Below are 20,967 nucleotides of genomic sequence, written 5' to 3'. Positions count from 1 at the left end.
TTTTGCCCAACGAAAAGAACATCACCAGCCACCTGCTTCAAGTTGCCCAGGACCTTCACGTCATTTGGCCCAAAAAGAACATACTTTCCAGATTCAGTTATTTGAGAAACTGAAACCAGATTTTTCTTTAACCCCGGCACATGATAGACACTTGTCAAAACAATATCTCCATCCTCAGAAGCACTAGTCTTGACATTCACACTACCTTCTTTCTCCACTGGATGTGCCGAATTGTCTGCTGTGACGATTGCTCGGTCTCCATTATACTGATGAAGATTTGAGAATAATGAATCATTTCCGGTCAAGTGATGCGAACATCCGGAATCAATGATCCATTCCTTCTCATAATTAATGGAAGTATTGGCATCAACCAATTCTTTAATTGAATCCGAAAGAGGGGCTGCATCTAATTGCTTTCCAACTACTACAGTGGAAAAGCATTTGTCCCATTGTGGTGGCTGATCTCTTTCAACAACACAATCAGTGTTCATGTTTCCATCTTCAAGCTTCAAGCTTCACACGGCAAAACCTCTTGATGTGGCCAAGCTTCCCGCATCTGTAGCACTTCTTTTGCTTAAAATTGTCTTTTGGTGTATGTTTTGAAGTTCCACCTGATGAATTTTCCTTCTACGCCTTTCCTTTAGAGAAAAGAACATCATCAGTTTCAGACACCTTTAGACCTGCCATCTGATTAGCCAATGCTTCCTGGTTGGAGAGTAGATTCTCCAATTCAATAATGGGTGGCTGGTTTGCCCATCCTTGGAGTGAAGTGACAAATGGCATGTACTCTTTCCTCAAGCCTCGGATGAAATAACGTCGCAATCAAGCCTCACTGACTGGTTCTTCCACGTCCAATTCTGAAATTTCTGCACACAAGTTTTTAATTTTCAAGAAATATTGTGAGATTGACATATCACCTTGAATCAACCCCGCTAGCTCATTTTCGAGTAATTGCAGCCTGGACGTGTTCTTCCTTTTGAAGAGCCTTTCAAGCGTGTCCCACACCTCCTTTGGCGTATTAATCTCTCGCATATGATCAATTAATTCCTTACAAATTGAAGTTCTCAATGCAAACATAGCTTTTCCGCATTTGATATTCCACTTCCTTCGTGCTTCAACATTTTCTGGAATCTCTTCAGGAATATTGTCATTTCCTGAAGTAAGGTCCCATAAATCTTGACCTTGGAGGTACGCTTCCATGCACAGTCGCCAATACTTGTAGTTTGTACTTACAAGCTTCTCTACGCCATATTGTGTAGAGCCGTTTCCGCCACCATTTAGATCCATCTCAACGAGCAAGAACTTTGAGTGATGAATCTAAAATAAAGGATGATCTTCTCCAACAAGTAAACACCTGCACTTGATAGTCAAGAAGAATCAAAACCTCAACCGTGGCTCTGATACCATGTGATAAAAAGAGTATTGAAAGTAGAAAGAAAAAACTCTGATTTTATTTCTCTCTGTATGTTTCCGGTTACATCAATATCAGAATATATAGAAGCAACACTAACAGAATACAGAAACTGACTCCTTAAAAACTGGATACTAATCTGATTAGTATCTTTATTTTACTAACAAACTCACACACACATCTCACTAAGATAAGATAAGTATGAGTATGGCCCTATTCTTGAGCCTCAAACTAGGAACAGAAAACAACTTTAATAAATAAACAAAAGATAAAAACATGTGCAGCAATCGTAAGAGGCACTAATCTTTGACATGCATGTCACTAGGTGTTTGATATTTTTAAACCATTATGGATGGTAGTCTGGCTTATGTGATGGTTTCTAAGTGTGTATTTGTGCTTATTCTAGCATTTCTTGAAGTTCCATCTTTAAATTCTATCATTTGTGCATGTTTCCTTGATTTTACAGGATTTCCACCGAAATTTCCAACCGAAACCGAAATGTTTACATTTCCGTAGTGACCGAAACCGAAATTTAAAACCTTGTGCATTTATCATTGGCGAACAAAACAAGGAAAGCATAAAAATTTTGCCCAAGGTTTTCGATGCTTCATTCCCTTATGTCCATTTTGACATGATTTGTTGATTTCATTCCTTATATTAGTCTCTCTTACTATCCTTTCTCACCACTCATTCTGCATTTATTATTATTGTCCATATTCTCCTCGTCTTTGGTACGAAAACCAAGCTTCTCATTAGTGGATTACGGAGTGTGTATCCCTGTGATGAATATTTCCCTATCGGCACCAAGGAAGATATGCTCTCACTTTCCTTTTCCACTGAATATTTCCCTATTAGCACCCAGGCTCAGACAAGATTTGCTAACAATAATAATGCACATATTATAGATCTTGTCTTTTGATCAGCCACTTTCACCAATGTATACATTGCGAACAATAGTTTTCTGCCTATCAGATATCATAGATTCATAAAAATACAGCTAAAGTGGAAGGGGCTGAATGGTCAAATTTTGGCAGCAAAATCCAGTGTTTAAGAATGCGGATGCGGGTCAAAATGCAGCCAAGAAAAATCCTTGTTGACTCAGAGCGGACGCTGCCAAGAACGTTGTTGATGCGGTTAAGTATTCTGTTTACGCGGCCATAACCCGGTAGAGTCGAAGGAGTTTTTATTGGCTCCACAAGGGAAAACATGGAACACAGCCAAGGGAAAAAACGAGTCGTCTCGGGGGAGTCCACGATAACGCGAGTTTTTTTTAAACCTATGGCAAAATTAGCACCTAAAGGAGGGGTTCTCCATAATGCAAGGAACCCAGGGGTTTAACAAACTAATTGGCAATATATACGTATTCTAAAAAAAGGGCAATACATACATTGGTGTTAATGCTTGTCGATTATTGTTTGCACCTTTCTCTTTTCCTTGCAACCACCGTCTTATGGAGTTGGCCTGCAAACATTGTCGATCTTCCTCTAGTTTGAGCCTTTGTGGTCTTTGTTTTTCTTCCACCCTCACTTACGACTCTTTCTTTTGCTATTTTAGACAAGCAATGTGGGTTGAGACCACTTCTAGTTCTCTATTTCCATTGCTATTGCTATCTGATGCAACTTCAAAGGCATCTCTTTCAATCATTTGTTGCAAATTCCTTGTTGGGCTGCTCTTTCTGTGGCTACTTCTACTAAATAATCCCTTTTTTTTAATGGTACTACTAAATAATCCCTAATCCCGTCCATCACACTCTCAGGGGTCTTAACGACCATGTCATTTCCGCATGTACCATTAAGGTGTGCTTTATTCTAAAAAACATCCCTTCTATTATCAAATGACAAAAATCGCCTTTTAGAGTGTTCACATCTTTAGTCTAGATACTACTGATGACATCTATAAAGAAAGAAGGGGAAAATAAAAATAGAAATTTGGAAACAAAAAAAATACTAACATATATCTTACCAAAATAAAGAATGAAAACAGAAATATAATAATGGAAAAGTGAAGGAGAAGAATAGTAGCTTACCTAAGCTTGAATCTTCATATGTTGTTGCTTTATGTCTGAGATCACCTTCTTTGGCCCGAATAAGCTTTGGTCAAGCTTCACTATTGTTTGCTTGAAAAAGAAGCATTCAAATAACTAAAGCCTGATTTTGACTTCGAAAAGTATTTTGAATTGAAGTCAATAGGAGTTTGATTCTATCGATTTGTATAGCCTTGGGAAGAAAGAGTTTTGTGAAGTTTAGAGGAGTGTTAATTGAAAGCTCTAGTTCATTTTTCCTCTTGGAGTGGAGAAGATGGTTTATGTTGCCTCGTGGTGGCAGTTTCTGTCAAATATCATTGGTGGGCTTTGGGAGGGACAGGAGGGTCACTAGCCGACTATGTGTTCACCTAGTGTTGAAATGGCATAACCCACCGAACTGTAGGCCATACATCTTGGTCTAGGTGATTTTGTAGTTGCATAGGTGATTTGCCTGGAATAGACTTGCCCCCACCCCCGTTTTTATGTCATGCCCAAGACTGTAGCAATCTGAAATTGCCTCCATTCCGAAGGTCATTACTTTGCTCAAATATGAAGAAGAGAAGGCTAAAATCAAAGTTAAACAATATTGAGCAAAGTTATGGTGAATAACTTATTTTCATTCATTTTCAATGATTACAAACATGTAGCCAGGATAGATGAAGACCTGAAATTGTTCCAATTCTAATAATATTTACTTTTAGTATTTATCATTTTTGTTTCTTTGACTTTTATTATTTATCGTCATTGTTTCTTTTTGATCAATAATATAACCTACACTTTGTATTAACTTGCATGCAAAAAATTTGAAATCAAATGAGATGGAGGTTGAATTTTTTTTTTGAATGGTAAATGGATGGAGAGTTAATAGGCGATAACATATGAGTTTCAAATGAATAACTAAACATAAATTGAGACCAATCTCTTGAGTTAAGTAACTCCAACATCTATGCAAAGTCCAAGGTCTTTTACCAACCCAACAATGCACATGGGCACTACTACTGAAACATTTTGGGGTTGAGCCTCTAGGCTCAATTGGTTTTCAACCTTGAGGTTGGAGGTTCAGTCTGAAGACTCTCAACTTACCTATATATTTAAAAAAAAAACTACGGAAACATTCAATAAATACCTAAGGAGACATCCCCATGGCAACCACAAAATTTGAGATTCAAATCTTTAGCCAACCTTCTATATTAGGGGATAAGGGACCAAACTTTGAATTTTGTGAAAGCTCTTTTTTTTTTAAAATCATAATTTTGTGAAAACTTTTGCTATTCAAAACAAAATAATTGTGAAAACTTCAACATGCCTAAAACTCCGTATTTAAATCAAAAGAATTCCAAGCATGCACCATGACAGATTCTGTAAACACACAAGTTACGTGGCATCTTACTACATTTGCAATCCTGTTTTTTGGTAAGTAAATAAAGTCAAAGCCCTTGGTAGTTGAGTGGCAAGGAGCACCCCTCTAGTGAGGGAGGATGTGGGTCTGGTTCCCATTGGCGTTGTGTAGTGGCAAATTTTGGTCTGCCTGGGCTGACTCACCTACGGAAGAGAAACTAACCCACAAGACAAAATATGCAAAAACGTACATCATCCACAGCCTAGTTCTGTTGAAGGAAAGTCTATATGTACACATTTTGGATCCTTGTGTTTGATGACTAAAAGTTCTCACCCTGAAAGTAAGCACACAATGAAGTTTAAAATATTATTTTTAACATTCTCCTGGGTGTTCTTCTGAGCAGATACGAAAGCGTGACTGGACAGAACAGGGTGCACCACTAAAAGCAAGAATCAATGCGAAGCTATCTGTTTGTCAAGCCGCAGCATGGGTGCATATTAAAACTCTTCTATCTCTCGATTCGGACGGGAAAAGCTCAAAGACTTTGTTGCGTGTGGGACTGGCCTTGCTCCTAGATGCTGCGGAAGCTTGTTTACTCTCTTCTTGGCGGAAGTTAAGGATATGCGAAGAGCTTTTTAGTTCACTTCTTAATGGAATTGCTCAGGTTGCTGTTGCTCGTGGGGGTCAGTTGTTGAGAGTATTGTTTAATATAAGGTTTAAGCCGCTTGTGCTAACCACGTGCGCTCAGGTACACCTTACTCATTACTGCATGTTTCATACTTGTCCCCTGTATGAGTATGCAAGTTACGGTGTTGCTTTCTTATATTGAACTTTATCAAAACAGGCTGATGCATGGGGCAGCAGCCAGGGAGCCATGTTTGAGAGTGTCACAAAGACAAGTTGCGAGATAATTGAGTTTGGTTGGAACAAGGATAGGGCCCCTGTGGACACTTTTATCATGGCTTTAGCTGCAAGTATTCGTGAAAAAAATGATTATGAGGAACAGGTTTGTCTGTTTAGTATTGTTCACTGTGCAAATCTATACTATTTTTGGTGCACAAATTGCTATATATGATATAAGTTCATAAATCTTATTAATACAAGATTGTTGTTGGGTTTGAATAATATTAAAAAAAACACTATTGACACTGACCTTATTGACAATCCAGATTGCATTTTTGCATTTCTTTTCTTGAATACTTTCTCTATGTTACTTCGCATTTCAACAACAATGTCATACTAAGGCTAGGGGTTTATTTCTTGGTTGCTTAATGTCATCTCAGCTGTACAGATTTTTACCCTGTTTGTCACTTTGGAACTTGAAGCATGCTTGGGGAAACCTGTACGATGTTTAGAACTAGAAGTTAATGCGAAAATTGAAAATTTTAGTGTGTTTGTAGGTAAACTTCAAGTATGAAAAGGGAGAAGGTCAATGTATAAATATAGGCTAGGATGCAGCCGAAGAAAGGCACAAATTTTATTGGATTTAGTTTTCTTTTGCTGGAATTCTCTCGAGTTGGTATTTATCCGTTTAGGCGTTTAGCTAGCTAGTCCTTAAGTTTGTCCACCTTGCTGCCCTGTTCTTTCTTTTGCTACTGCTGGTGAGATCTCAGTATGAAGTTGGGATGAGGCTGAGTGACGCAGGACCACGACGAGAAGGAATAATACTTCACTTTGATACCAGTTTGACGCAAGACCATCTATGGAAGGGAGTACCTTTCAAATATTAGCTCAGGTTTTAGTTGACTGGGGTGAGGGATAAGGTACGGGCAAAGGAAATAGTCTACGTAAGCTGTAGGGATCTGAATTTACTGGCAAGATAGACTGTTGTAATAGTGAATAAGGGTGAAAAGGACCCGTGAAAATTAGAGTGGATCCTAAAATATGTAATTAGATTGGAAAAATATTTCTACTAGGTTTATGGTAGGTTTGGAGGGATGCAAACTTATGCCATAAAAATGCAGACGTATGCCGATAAGGTGCAGACATACACTGGGAAGGTGCAGACGTATGTTGGCCAAGTGTAGGCAAGGGTTTTGGCATGATTAAATGGCGCAAGATAGATTTGAGTCAAGATTAAGGTTTCTTGGGCAAGGGAAAAATTTTTCTCGGGTGAATGGTGTCGGGATTTGGGTATGGGTATGTGGGCATGGGGTTATTGTGAGGTTTTAATGTCTGGGAAAGAGGCGCTTGAGGATTTTGGGTGAGATAAGGTGGGCTCAGGGTTTAGGGTGAGATGTGATGGGTAAAATAAGAAGAAAGGTTAGTGTTTTGAGGTTTTAAGCAAGGGGAAGGAATATCAAGCAAGGGCAAGGGAACAGATTATTTCCAATAAATGTAGCTCTTTTATCGTTGACTATGGGTCCCATCTTCTAAAATTGTTGATTTTTCATGGCACATCTTGGATGTTCCCCCATCACTGTGTTTCCACGGGGAAGTATTTTTCAAGTTCTAAATTTCATGCATTATTGAATTTGGTGACTTGGAGTTTTATTTCTGTCGCTAGCAAGCAACATGCATAAAGTTGTAACCGGTAATTTTCTTGAAATTTTGGAATTTCGCCTTAGACTCAAGTTCAGTTTATTTATTTTTTTGAACAAAAAATTAAGAAAGTTTTTTTATTCCAAGGTATTTTCCCAGTTAAAGTGACTGTAAATTACTTTTACTGCCCTACTTGCATCAGGTTCTACGTGTTAGCGTGATTCCCTGCTACTATCATCTATTTGAAAGTGGATTGCCTTCTCATGTGGTGGTTGTTTCTAGGTATCAGGAAATTCAGTACATTCTCAACCGACTTTATAATTTTTTCAGTTGGAGGGATTGGATGGGTGATCTCCGTACCTGTCGGTGCCATACTTTCTGGTTGATAATCCTCTAATGACTAGAATTGGTTTGGGGTCAAATGTAATTTGTTGATGTTGTGAGATTTGGGGTCTGATGTTTAGTTTATTGCGGGTTCTGTCCTTAATTCTATACTTGCTTGGTATTTCCTTCCCTTCTCATTTGTTTGACACTTGGTAAAATACTAATCTGTCTGGCGGGTTAGCCTGATATGCATATGATCATTTGTTGAATGTGGAACCAAAACCTTTTTGAAGCTTGAGTTTACTTTTTTACTGGATTACATGACATGGAAGTTTTCTTGCTCAATGCCTTGCTAGTGATACAAAGATGTTGATTACGGAGTGCTTTTCATATTCTTCTTATGTGGTGCCAACCCAGGGTTTGCGGATTAACTTCTGGGAACATTGGCAAATTAATGGTTTCTAGTTCAAGTTAATATAACCAGCATTCCCAAATGAAATAAAATAGTACAATACACAATTTAGCCAAGGGTTTTCATAACGAGTCCAATGCTTTGAATCTTTCATTAACAGAACTAATTCTGCCAATGCAGACAATATAATTAAAATCAAAAGAAAAAAAATCTGTACTCAATAAAAATCAGGGTCTAACAAATCTGTCCACAAAAAGGTGCCTATCTATAGCCCAAACAAGCTAGGGGTGATGGGAGTAAAGGTAGATATGTAAAAGGGTATGGTGATGGGGAGATGAAGAGAGATATGCCAAGATGAATTGAGGATGTGAATCTATTGGTTGTGAAGCAAGGCTAAATGGGAATCCTTACCTTGGTTGTGCAGGGCTTCTATCTTGAGCTTCGTGGTGGACGAGCCTCCAAGAGTCGCTAGAGTGATAGCTGTAGCAACGATTAGCCAAGGGGCTGTTCCAGCTACAAGGAGAGGAAGGAACTGAGGGGAAAGGTTGGTGAATGAGCGAGGACAGCAATAGGCAGCAACAAGGGTAAGAATAGGGGAAAGTAGGCTGCTATAACAGCAGGTAAGAGTGTGAAAAAGGTAGGAACAACAAGGACGCACAATAATGAGTTTTAGGTGATAAAGATAGGGGAAGATAAGGGGAGCATGTGTGGCTGTTTGATGCATAGTTGCCAGTGCGGGAAGCGAAAGCGAGAAGTGAAGTGGGAAGCGAAAGCGAGAAGTGAAGCGGGAAGCGCGGGCTTTCGGGAAGGGGGGAAGCGGGGAGCGTCAAGGGTTGGGAAAGTGTAAAGGGAAGCACCAAGGAAGTGAACAAGAAGTGCGGAAAATAAAAATATTGAAAATATAAAAAATAAATAATTATAAATAATTAGTGACAATTAGAAATAAGTTTCAACAATTTTTTAATATTTATAAAATTTAAATGCAAATGTATTCAAGTTTCTAAATAAGATAAGCAAATCGAATCCAACCACCATAAACGTATCGAAATTTCAACCGACATTAAGTATTAATTCCAACCAAAATAACTAATTTACATGCGAATCCAATTACCAATCATTAATCAAAATATCAAATATCAAAGATAATACAAAATTTCTCAAGTATGTAATGGGCAATCAAATGATTAATCAACTTAAATGATTAAATGATTACTTGCTTAAATAGAGAAATTAACTAACATCACTTCACTTGTCAATTGAATAAAACTAAATATATGCATCAACATTACTCACATTAATACACTGCATTGGATCATTAAAGGAAAATAAAGAATATGGGGAAAATAAAGAGGAAACTTTAGATATACACTTTTTCTTCTTCCTCTTCTTATAATTAATCAATTAAGAAAATTACTAAATTTCACAAATGAATATTATTAATTTAATAGAAAAATTTAAAATAAATGTTAAAGTATAAAAGAAAAATAACGCCTTTCTTCAACAGCTTAAGCTTTTGGAGTAACTGGTTGTTTAACATGGTATCAGAGCCAAAGGTCTCGAGTTCAAACCTCTCGGATAGCAAAAATCCACATGCGATGGTCGGCCCAAAGTGGGACCACATGTGCCACGTGTTTGCCAAGTGGTCCACACGTGCGGGGGAGTGTTAAAGTATAAAAGATAAATAACACATTTCTCCAACAGCTTAAGCTTTTGAAGTAACTGGTTGTTTAACAATAAAAAAGAATGGCAAAAAAATAAGCAGAAAATAAAAACAGAAAAATGGAAGAAAAAATATTCCAAACAAACAAAAACGAAACTAAAAGTTTGGGAAACTTGATTCCCAAAATTGGGAAATGTGCTTCCTAAGAAAATGGAAACTCACTTCCTAAAATTGGGAAACGCGCTTCCCAGAAATGAGAAACTCGCTTCCCAATTTTGTGGAGGCGTGTCGACATGGATTTGGCATAGGGGGGTAAAGAATCCATGCAACACTGTATGTACTGAATTGCATATATCACTACGTGTTTGATGCTGTTAAACCACGAGGGACGGATGCCTTTCTTATATGATAGTTTTCATGTGTGCATTTGTTCTCGTTTTAGAATTTCTTTAAGTTTCATCTTGAAATTTTATCATTTGCATATGTTTTCATAAGTTTTCGTGATTTATAAGTTTTCAACCAAAACCATAACGTTATCGTGGTGACTGAAACTGAAATTAAAACCTTGGTGGCTGCAACTGCTGCTGTGATTGGGAAATCCATTTTCGTTTTGATGTTGCAATCCTCAAGGGTCATTCAATCTTCCAACTACTTCGCTTCAAAAATCAGTTGTTGCTGATTCAGATGGATCTTGCTTTTACATTACCAATTCTATCCTTGAAACGGTCAAGGAGTTAACAAAGGAAAATGACTCCAACATGGGAGCCAATATCTGGCCTTAGAATCATGGTGACGCTGGATTAGTTTCATGAGATGGGGGATTGTTTTTCAACGGTGGTGGGGATTGATCGGAGCTGGGCAAATGGCTAGATCGTTCATCCACTGGAGAACGAAGCTGCACGTGTTGTGGTCATGGCGTGGTTCGTTTGACCTGCTCTGATACCTTGTTGGAAATTGATTTCACAAAAAATGGATACTTACAATCCACACTAATAAGTGTTTATATGGAGCACGCTAAGGGATAAACATGGAAGGATAGTGATAATTATGGAAATAGATAATAATAGAATGGCCTAATCTAACCTAGTTAACTCATCTAGTCTCGTTGCCTAACCATCCAACGGTGAGATCTAGTTATCTCATATAGACATCCAATGGTGACATCTCATATTCTCTAAAACATAGCAGTCAATAGTTCAACGACCAACATTATACAAATGTATGATTACTTGAAATGTCACTATTGCACAACATTCAATTGTTCAACATCGTACAAATTTACATGTCATTTGGTAAAGATTCATTATATATGCTTTTTTTGAACAGTTTCATTATATATGCTTTCCGACATGTAATTTGGCATTATCTTCATCTTCGTGGTTTCTCACTTAATTTGACTTTTTTTCCCTTGCTGTATGTCTTCGTCTTCGTGTATTCTCACTTTTGTTTTTGTGGTGGCTATCTCGGTCTCCCCATTAATGAAATATCCAATCATTCAAAAAATAAAAATAAAAGTAGGCATTCATATCCTTTCACTGTCTGCTTGCCTTCAAACTGAAAAGGAATATATACATATGATCTTTGCTTTGCTCGTTGCCTGCACATAGTTTTGGATATACTTTCAATATTTTTTCAAAAGGAATTTCTTTTCTTACCGCTGAGTATCATTTGATGCATATGTAGTGGTTTTTCCATTTTCAGGATGGAAAAGAGAAGCCAGGCGTCCCTATCGTGAAGCTTAATGTAATACGTTTACTGGGTGACTTGAGTGTTTCTGTGAATAAGTGCGAGGTGGTTGACATGATATTGCCCTTATTTATCGAAATCTTAGAACAAGGCGATGCTTCATCTCCTAATTTATTGCGTCTCCGAGTATGGAACCTTGTCTTCTGAGCATGTATATGCTGTTTCATAGAATTTCTTTCTTTCTTTTTCCTGTTGTTTTTATAAATTTGTTAAGATAGGTGCTGCTTGTTCAGTTGTATTGATGCATAGTTTGTTGATTTTGTCAAAATATCGCAGCTACTTGATGCAGTATCTCGCATGGCTAGTTTGGGTTTTGAAAAGTCATACCGTGAGACAGTTGTTTTGATGACAAGAAGCTATATGGGAAAAATTTCAACTGTAGGTTCTGCAGAAAGCAAAACATTGGCTCCAGAAGCCACTACAGAACGTGTAGAGGTTTGTTTATAATTTTTTCATTGTTTGGTTGCCACTTTATCCTTTTAAAATGGTATGCTAACCATTTCAAGCTGTCACTTTATCCTTTTAAAATGATATGCTAACCATTTCAAGTACATTCTAGACTCTTCCTGCAGGCTTTCTTCTGGTTGCGTCTGGTCTTACCAGCTCAAAACTGAGGTCAGACTATCGCCACCGGCTCTTAAATTTGTGCTCTGAAGTAGGGCTAGCTGCAGAATCTAAAAGTGGGCGGTAAGTCTTCACGCACTTGATACGGCTATATATATTAAATTCATATGGGTATTTGATCTAACTGGAGTGAGTCATGTTTTCTGTTTTATGCAATGTACACATCTATGCATCTCTAACTATTGGATTTTGTGATTCGGCCTTCACCCCTTGCTACGTATCCTTTGGACCATCTTTGCTTTCTTACCTGATACTCTTGATTGTTGCAGGAGTGGGGCAGATTTTTTGGGTCCTCTTCTTCCTGCTGTTGCTGAAATATGTTCTGATTTTGATCCAACTGGAGATGTGGAGCCTTCACTTTTGAAGTTATTTCGCAACCTATGGTTCTATGTTGTTCTCTTTGGGCTGGCACCTCCCATTCAGAAAAACCAGTTGCCAACAAAATCAATGTCCACTACATTGAATAGTTTGGGAAGCATGAGTGCCATGGCTCTTCAAGCTGTTGGTGGACCTTACATGTGGAATACTCAATGGTCTGCAGCTGTGCAGTGTATTGCTCAAGGAACACCACCCCTTGTAAGATGATGTTCGAGGCTGTTAAACAGTTCCATTGCAGTTTTTTAGTTTATCATAAAGTTTCCTGTTTACATATAAAATAAAAAAATAAAAAAAAATCAAAATTCGTAAAGCTTTCCTGCTCGGTCCACTGACCACTAGCTGCTTAAGATTAGACTTAAAAGCATCATGCCATTTGTTTTTCGCTAGGTTTCCGTGGTGACTAAAGTCTAGTGTAGACAGGAATTGCAATTTTAGATTGCATTTTGTCTGGACTGAATTTTCTTATGCACTTTATAATTTATACTTGATTATAGTTGCTTCAGTTGTGCATCTCTCTCTCTCTCTCTCTCTCTCTCTCTTGTCTCTTTGAACTATCCTGTTCTCCGAGATGCCTATGCCTGCACAATCAGATAATTTATGTTCAGAGTGTATAGAGATTGATTGTTCGCTTTCTTGGGGGTAACTTATCAGCCAAGTTGGATCAACTGTTGTTTTAGATTTGAAAATTTCAACCAAAATAAGTATTTTAACACCTTTTTATCTGTCCCTATGGAATCATGACTTTTCGTATCTAGTGTTCTTGACTTCTTGGTTTTTAAATTAGACCATTTATGCTGTAATTTGTTTTTTTAGGTTGTTAGCTCAGTGAAATGGCTTGAAGATGAGTTGGAACTCAATGCTCTCCACAATCCTGGGAGTCGTCGAGGTAGTGGCAATGAGAAAGCTGCTATTGCTCAAAGAACTGTTCTTTCTGCTGCTTTAGGTGGGCGAGTTGAGGTTGCAGCAATGAACACAATTTCAGGTCAGTATAAATCCTTGATAATTTTGTTGACTCGTAGTGCTAGGCAATGCCACAATACTGGCTATATAGATAAGTAACCGTCATTTTGTCTGGGACTGTCCCTCTATCTATGTTACCATTCTCTATGTAAATTTCTTTATAACGAGGTTCATAATTGGATTATACTAGTTTCCTAATTGTAGCGTTAACATCTTCTTTCTCTATTTGTGGGGTTTCTTTTATTTGCAGGTGTTAAGGCAACTTATCTCCTTGCTGTAACTTTTTTGGAAACTATACGTTTTAGTTATAATGGTGGCATCCTTAATGGTGATTCTAGTAAAACCCCTTCTAGAAGCGCCTTCAGTTGCGTGTTCGAATACCTTATGACTCCAAATCTGCTTCCGGCTGTCTTCCAGTGTTTGACAGCCATTGTCCATAGGTCCTTCGAAACAGCTGTGGCATGGCTGGTACTTTCTTCTCTTTGAAGATAGTTGCATTTTCTTTGTTCTTTTAATCATGAATCTTTTGTTTGTGTTCTTGAAATTTTGTTATGTTCATCATGGATTCATTTATTTCCTGTGTGGAAAATGGCCTGCATTAACTTCCATCTGATTCTAGTAGCCGGTGATAATATTTTTTTGGCATACATTTCTATGTACTAGCATGTGATATGGTTTTTACTGTGTTGGAAGATTCAGAATTATCCTTCTTTTCTGCTTCTTGCAATAAGATCTTTTTTCAAAAGGGATCTGCTAGGGACCATTGCAGCCACCTTAGATGAATTAACTAAATAAGACAAAATCTGTTGAAAGGTAAGCCTACGGGCTACTCTCTCATGCAAAATGCCTTCTGTGATGCCCCTAGGAAATCCCTTTAAAACATCAAGCTAGATATGTTGAAATTGGAAGCCAGGTTTGCTTCACATGTTGTACTTTTAGTTTTATAGCTTGGTGTGCATTACATAATAAGAGATGTCTGTTTCTTTTTTAGACCCTGGAAAATGTTCCATTTTACCATAAAATCACATCAATTTATTGGAGGAGTACAACATCATTATGGTATCCATTGTTGGGATTTTGGACCATACAAACTGCTATTTGTAGTCATGTCAAACATTAATTCATTCTGTTTGGGGAAACCTTAAAACCTGCATGGTCTGGGGACTACCTTCAGTTGATTTGCCTGATTTGGTTTTGATGGAAGCAAAAATGATTTTTTAATGATGATGGAAGCAAAAGATGATAACTCAACATTTCTGAGCTGGCGGTATAGTTGCCATAGTAAAATTTTTGCTTATAGCTGCGACTCCGGGCAAAGCATTGCACACTTAAGGCTTAACGTACGAAACCAAATGTATTTTCTTTTTCCTTATATGATCAACCTGGTTCTCGACTTCCAATGATTGCTCCCGATATCCACTTGTCCTCTCCTCTTGGTCTTGGAGATGGACACACATTTTATCCATCTAGGTTGCCCGCAAGTAGGCTACCTTTGGAGTTCCATTGATGTCCAAATGTTACATTTGCCACCAGGCCGCATCTTTTCTGATTTCAATCTGGTGATTATACTGACACACTTAAATCATTCAAAAAATAATAATAATAAATAAATACTGACACATGTAACTCCTTGATAACCGTATTAGTCATACACAAAAAACATATTTTGGTTAATTTCGCATTCTCATATCCAATTATCTTCTATTCTTGGTCTTGGAGACTGACACACATTTTTTCCATCTAGTTTGCCCACAAGTAGGTTACCTTTGGAGTTCCATTGATGTCCAAATGTTATATTTCCCAGCAGACCACATCTTATCTGATTTCAATCTTTTTAGCATTTTCTGGTGATTATACTGACACACGTAACTCCTTGATAACCATATTAGTCGCACACAAAATATATATGGCAACTCTTGGTCAATTTCGCATTCTCATATCATCAAGCGAAGCGGTATCCTGATACCATTCATGCTCTCTACTTTGTTTCTTGTTTTTTTCTTATTGGGTTTGTTATTTTTGAAGGCGTTTACCTTGTCGGTTGTTATGGTCTCCTGGTGAGCATTCAAATAGCTAATATGCTTTCATTTTCTCTCCATTTTGTATGATTTGGGATATCTCTAGATTCTCTACTATTTGACTTTTCCTTAGATCAGGAATTGTTTTAATGATAGATAAAAAATACTGGTTCCTTCGGTGTAGTATTTGGTTGAGTAAGTTTTGATTTCCAGGGACTTGTCACGCGCACTTTCAGGATAACTAATAAACACTGTGTAGGGTTTTGATTTGGCCTTATTACTTAATTCCAGGAGGAAAGAGTGTCTGAAATTGGTAATGAAGCTGAGATCAGGGAGTCGATTCTTTCTGTGCATGCTTGCTTTCTTATAAAAAGCTTGTCTCAAAGGGAGGAACATGTTCGTGACATCTCTGTTACGTTGCTGACTCAACTGAAAGAAAAATTTCCACAGGTAACTCTATATCTTTAATATAACTCTTGTGCCATTATAGGAAAGCTATATTTATTAACTTTTTTTGGTAGACAAGCTGGGGTTTAGCGGGAACCCTACCCGGTTCATTAAAAGGAAAAGAATTACAATCTCATATATTTATTAACTTACACAAATAATTTTTTATACATGCAGGTTCTGTGGAACTCATCTTGTCTGGATTCGCTGCTCTTTTCAGTTAATAATGGCGCATCTTCTGCTCTCGCCAATGATCCTGCCTGGATAGCCACCATCCGCTCTTTGTATCAGAAAATTATTCGAGAATGGATCACTAATGCACTTTCATATGCCCCTTGCACTACACAGGGCCTTCTACAGGTTTGCTAAATCAAAACTCACTGCATTTTAATTTAAGGCAAGTCATTGTAAACTGATGTAGTTGCTTCTTGAAACCCACTCGCTATTCTTGCCAAAACCCCAGTTGCCTTTCACAAAATATAAATCAAGTTGTTGTATTTCTGTGTTGAAACCCATAAATCGTTCAATATTCTAATCTGAAGAACTTCAACTACTACTCAAACTCCTAATCGTAAGCCTTTTTTTGTGAAAGATAATTATTGAAAGAAACGATCTACGAAGGAGCCAGAGGATGCTCCTTTAAAACACTTCCTGCCAAATTCCGGATTTTGCCTAACTTGTTTGCCAGATGGAATACAAGGGAAATAAAAATCCAGGCCTTTACAACATTCTACAATTTCGTCAAACAGATGCTAATCTCCATGTGCCCAAACTTCTTCCCTCTTCCCATGAGATGGCATTAGATGAATCTCCTTCCACTATGAGTGGTTGTAGATGCTCAAACTAGTTATAAAGGCCCTGATTTCTGCCTCGTTGAAATCGGCTCTTCCAATTGGACCTAAATGTCAAACTGTTGCATTTCTGTGTTGAAACCTAGAAACCGTTCATTATTCTAATTGGAAGATCTTCAACTGCTACTCAGAACTCCTAATCTTAATCTTTTTTTTTTCGAAAAATAAATACTAAAAGAAGCAATCTACAAAGGGGTTAGAGGTTGGCCTTCGTACAATCCTTCTCGCCGAGCTCTGGATTTAGCCTGTTAATTTCCCATAACAATAATCTCCTTGGACACAAACTTCTTCCGTCTGCCCGTGAGATGTCATTGGATGAGTCTCCTTCCACACTGTGAGTGTTGTGCTGAGATGACACTTGCAGATCCTCAAATCAGTTAGAAGGCCTTGATTTTCTGCTTCTTTGAAATGAGGTCTTCCGATTGGAGCTGAATAAGAAAACAACACCTCTACATTTCCATGAAAACTCCTAACCTTAAGCTCTTAATTCCCTACTGCTTCAGATCAGTTTTGGGAGTCCAATTCTACCCAACTTCATGTTTCCCTTGAATTCTTCTTCTCAAATGGTATAAACCCAAATTTGTGGGTTCATAAGCCATATGAACATCATGAGTGAGCTTCTCAAAACCCATTTATGTTTCTTTAAAATCTTGAATAATAATGATGTTTTGTTTTGCGATAATAACAATACTTAAATAGACATAAAAACACCAGGCATTTTTGTGCAGTTCTGACAAGGTGGGCCCACCTGATGATGTTATAGTTTTGAATCTTTTATAGCATTTTTTTTTTTAATATATTTTATCCTTTAGGTGATACATATTGTTGTTACATATCCATATATCCATATATATATTTATTTATTTATATACATTGTCTATGTTGTCTCTGGCTTCTCTTGGCAAGTTTATGCTAGCTATACTTTGCTTTGGGATGAACTAGGACATAAGACTCTTTATGGTGCTCGAGAATATGTGAGCGACCTTAGAATTGGCCGACCATGGGATTTGGGGTTTATTTGCTGTATATCTCAACTAATGCCTGATACATTGTGATTTTTGAACTAAATGATTCGATCTTTCCAATTCTTTATTTCAGGAGAAACTCTGTAAGCTAAATGTGTGGCAGCGAGCATTGCAAACAACTGATGTTGTTTCTCTTTTATCTGAGATACGTCTCTGTACCGGAAGAAATGATTGTTGGGCAGGCATTCGAACTGCAAACATTCCAGCCGTCATAGCTGCCGCAGCTGCAGCTTCAGGGGCAAACTTAAAAGTGACAGATGCATTCAACTTGGAGGTGCTCTCTACTGCCATTGTCAGTGCAACCGTCAAGTCTAATCACGCCGGAGAAATTGCTGGTATGAGAAGGCTCTATAACAGCATTGGTGGGTTTCTACCAGGCACTTCGCCAATAGGTTTTGGACTGAGTCTCAGCCTTCAAAGCTTGAAAGGTGGAGCACCCTCTCAAGAACCAAACCTTGGAAGTGATTCTTTTAATGAGATCCTTCTTACGAAATTTGTGCGTCTCCTTCAACAATTTGTTAACATTGCTGAGAAAGGTGGGGTGGTCGAGAAATCATTGTTTCACGAAACATGTTCTCAGGCAACTGCATTGCTTCTCTCGAATCTGGTATACAAACTCTCTCTCTCTCTCTCTCTCTCTCCCTTTTTTTTTATGACATAGGATATCCCCACCCCATTTTAGGGCGGGACTAATCCCTGTGGATGCACGCAATCACCCTTAAACCACGTGCATCGGGTAACTCTGAAGGGACTCGAACTCTTCCGTGATATTTGCTTATGTACTTTCTCTGTTTTCCTTCAGGAATAATTTTATAGACATCTATTTTACTAGGATCTGAATTTAGTGTGATTATGTTTGTTCAGGGTTCTGATTCCAAATCGAATCTAGAAGGTTTCTCACAGCTTTTACGTCTTCTTTGCTGGTGTCCTGCTTACATTTCAACTCCTGAAGCAATGGAGACGGGAGTGTTTATTTGGACATGGTTAGTTTCTTCTGCGCCTCAGTTGGGGTCTCTTGTCCTTGCAGAGCTTGTTGATGCATGGTTATGGACTATTGATACAAAACGCGGTTTATTTGCAAATGAAATTAAATATTCTGGGCCTTCTGCAAAATTGAGGCCTCTACTTACGCCTGGAGAGCCAGAATTGGGGCCTGAAAAGGATCCTGTTGAAGGAATAACTGCTCATAGAATATGGCTGGGGTTTTTTATTGATCGTTTCGAGGTTAGGAACATTTACCAAACTTTATTACGTTATTCTCTATTTCGTTTCATGTAAATTGTCGCTTATGTAATCTAAAACTCGTAATTGTTCATGCATGTATGTGTCCTTTAGTATTTGTCAATGATGTTAATGTAGGGACATCTGCATGATTTGCATTTTGTGCTGGGCACAAGCATTGACATAATTTTCATTTTGTGTAAGTCATATTATGAATCGAGCATTGAAAAACGATCTTGAATAATTGAGTTTTCTTGTGGGGAACCCAAATTTTATGCTCGTAAATTTCTGGATTGTAACTCCTTGAAAACATGCTCTGTGAACATTTTTTGTTCTACTGTTTTGATAGATCAGAAGGATTGGTAGCTCATTTTTATATAGTCAAAATTGACTTCAAATTTTTTAAAGCTTTACCTGAAAGTTGAAAGATGATGGAAGAAGTTAGTAACTAGAAATCCATGGGTGCCCTACAAACAAAATCTCATCAAATCCTATAATTATTTGATCGAGACACTGAGACGCATGTCATCTCGAAGCTGGAACTTATAAATTATAGTAGGGGCCATCAACAACTTGAATCCTAGGAGCTTCAAGTAGAGGCCAACGATGCAGAAGCCACTGGCAGGGATTGGATTCATAGTCCGATTGCTTGCTGATTTTTTGTTGGCTTTCAGTGGTTGGATTCTGATCTGCAATGGTTGGTACTTCAGGATGTCTGCGAGAGGAAGAAACCCTAAGGATCTGTTTGGTTGTGCGGCATACAATCTGGAGAGTAGTGGAATAAGTAGTCAACACGTAGGAGACAAGCATTGGATTTGCCTAAAACTTACCTAGGAGAACAGTGGTAAGTAGTGTTTGGTTGTCAGCTTCGTAGAATAGTGGTAGGGGTGTCAATACCAATATATATATATATATATATATATATATATATATATATATATAGAGAGAGAGAGAGAGAGAGAGAGAGAGAGAGAGAGAGAGAGAGAGAGAGAGAGAGAGAGAGAGAGAGAGAGAGCCACCAGACATCCAATTATTAGCCAGGAGACATCCCCAGGAGTCTCTTGGGATTGTTTATGTTATATTGGCAACCAAACAAGGGGTTTTGCTGGTGCGGCATCCAAATGCCATGCAAAACCCCTAAGCCATTCTGGCTTTTGTGCAACCAAACACACCCTAAGAGAGATAGGGAGAAGAGAGAAGTGGAGGACGAGTCTGTTTTGGGATTCGATAGAAGGGGTATAATGTTATAGCAGCCTTTTTGTAATTATAAAACTTACATAGAAACAAAAAATCATGACAAAAATTATTCATGTGACCCTCAAAGAGAGTAATTCATGTCAATTAAAATTTGTTTTTGCCTCCAATGCACATGCTGTAGAACAGAAATCCCCCATATTTCCCCCCTTATTTATGTATATGTAGGGAAATGATCTGCACTCTTGTTTTAGAACAGCAGTTACTTCTGCTCTTCTTATCACTATTAAAGGTTGTGATAATTCTCAAAAAGTTTTGAATATAATAAAGTGAGGAGGACCACTCTCAAAACAAAGGAGGCTTAGTACATCATTGGCAATTTGTTCTTACATTGTGATTACTACTTCCCCATATTTTTAGAACACTCAAGGGAGTTCACTATATGCTACAGAGCTTCTGTATAGGTTTGTCTTTGATTCAGCTTTCATCTACAATGGCTACGGGCCATAGATGTTCGAATGGCCAATATTATTCTAGACTCTGGATTGCCATTCTAATTAATGATTTTTGTTGTGTAGGTAGTTCGGCATGATAGTGTTGAGCAACTTTTGCTTCTAGGTCGGATGTTACAAGGGACTATGAAATCCCCTTCTCAGTTTTCACATCATCCTGCTGCCGCTGGCACCTTTTTCACTTCCATGCTTCTTGGACTTAAGTTTTGTTCATGCCAATCCCAGAATATTCTTCAGAATTGTAGAACGGGGCTTCATTTGCTAGAGGACCGTGTATATCGGTGATCACATTCTCTTCTTCCTCATTAGTTTTTTTTTTTTTTTTTTTTGAATGGTAATCT

General features: G+C 37.9%; 1 protein-coding gene across 1 annotated transcript in view; it reads left to right on the top strand.

Annotated features, from left to right (window-relative positions):
* ATPI4K ALPHA (Phosphatidylinositol 3- and 4-kinase family protein) overlaps positions 1-20,967 on the top strand; it is a 46,561-nt gene that overhangs the window by 4,744 nt on the left and 20,850 nt on the right. The window contains exons 2-14 of the mRNA XM_077361457.1: positions 5,177-5,521; positions 5,618-5,779; positions 11,352-11,522; positions 11,673-11,831; positions 11,956-12,083; positions 12,290-12,596; positions 13,212-13,380; positions 13,609-13,826; positions 15,668-15,826; positions 16,001-16,183; positions 17,773-18,306; positions 18,564-18,923; positions 20,693-20,907. Coding sequence (XP_077217572.1) covers positions 5,177-5,521; positions 5,618-5,779; positions 11,352-11,522; positions 11,673-11,831; positions 11,956-12,083; positions 12,290-12,596; positions 13,212-13,380; positions 13,609-13,826; positions 15,668-15,826; positions 16,001-16,183; positions 17,773-18,306; positions 18,564-18,923; positions 20,693-20,907 — 3,110 coding nt within the window. The remainder of the gene's footprint in view (positions 1-5,176; positions 5,522-5,617; positions 5,780-11,351; positions 11,523-11,672; positions 11,832-11,955; positions 12,084-12,289; positions 12,597-13,211; positions 13,381-13,608; positions 13,827-15,667; positions 15,827-16,000; positions 16,184-17,772; positions 18,307-18,563; positions 18,924-20,692; positions 20,908-20,967) is intronic.

Source organism: Tasmannia lanceolata, unplaced genomic scaffold, assembly GCF_043159265.1.
Source record: "Tasmannia lanceolata isolate RefF3 unplaced genomic scaffold, GAP_Taslan_0.1 ptg000018l, whole genome shotgun sequence".
NCBI classification, from domain to species: domain Eukaryota; kingdom Viridiplantae; phylum Streptophyta; class Magnoliopsida; order Canellales; family Winteraceae; genus Tasmannia; species Tasmannia lanceolata.
Note: the sequence above shows the minus strand (reverse complement) of the source record. Positions and strands in the feature narration are given on the sequence as shown.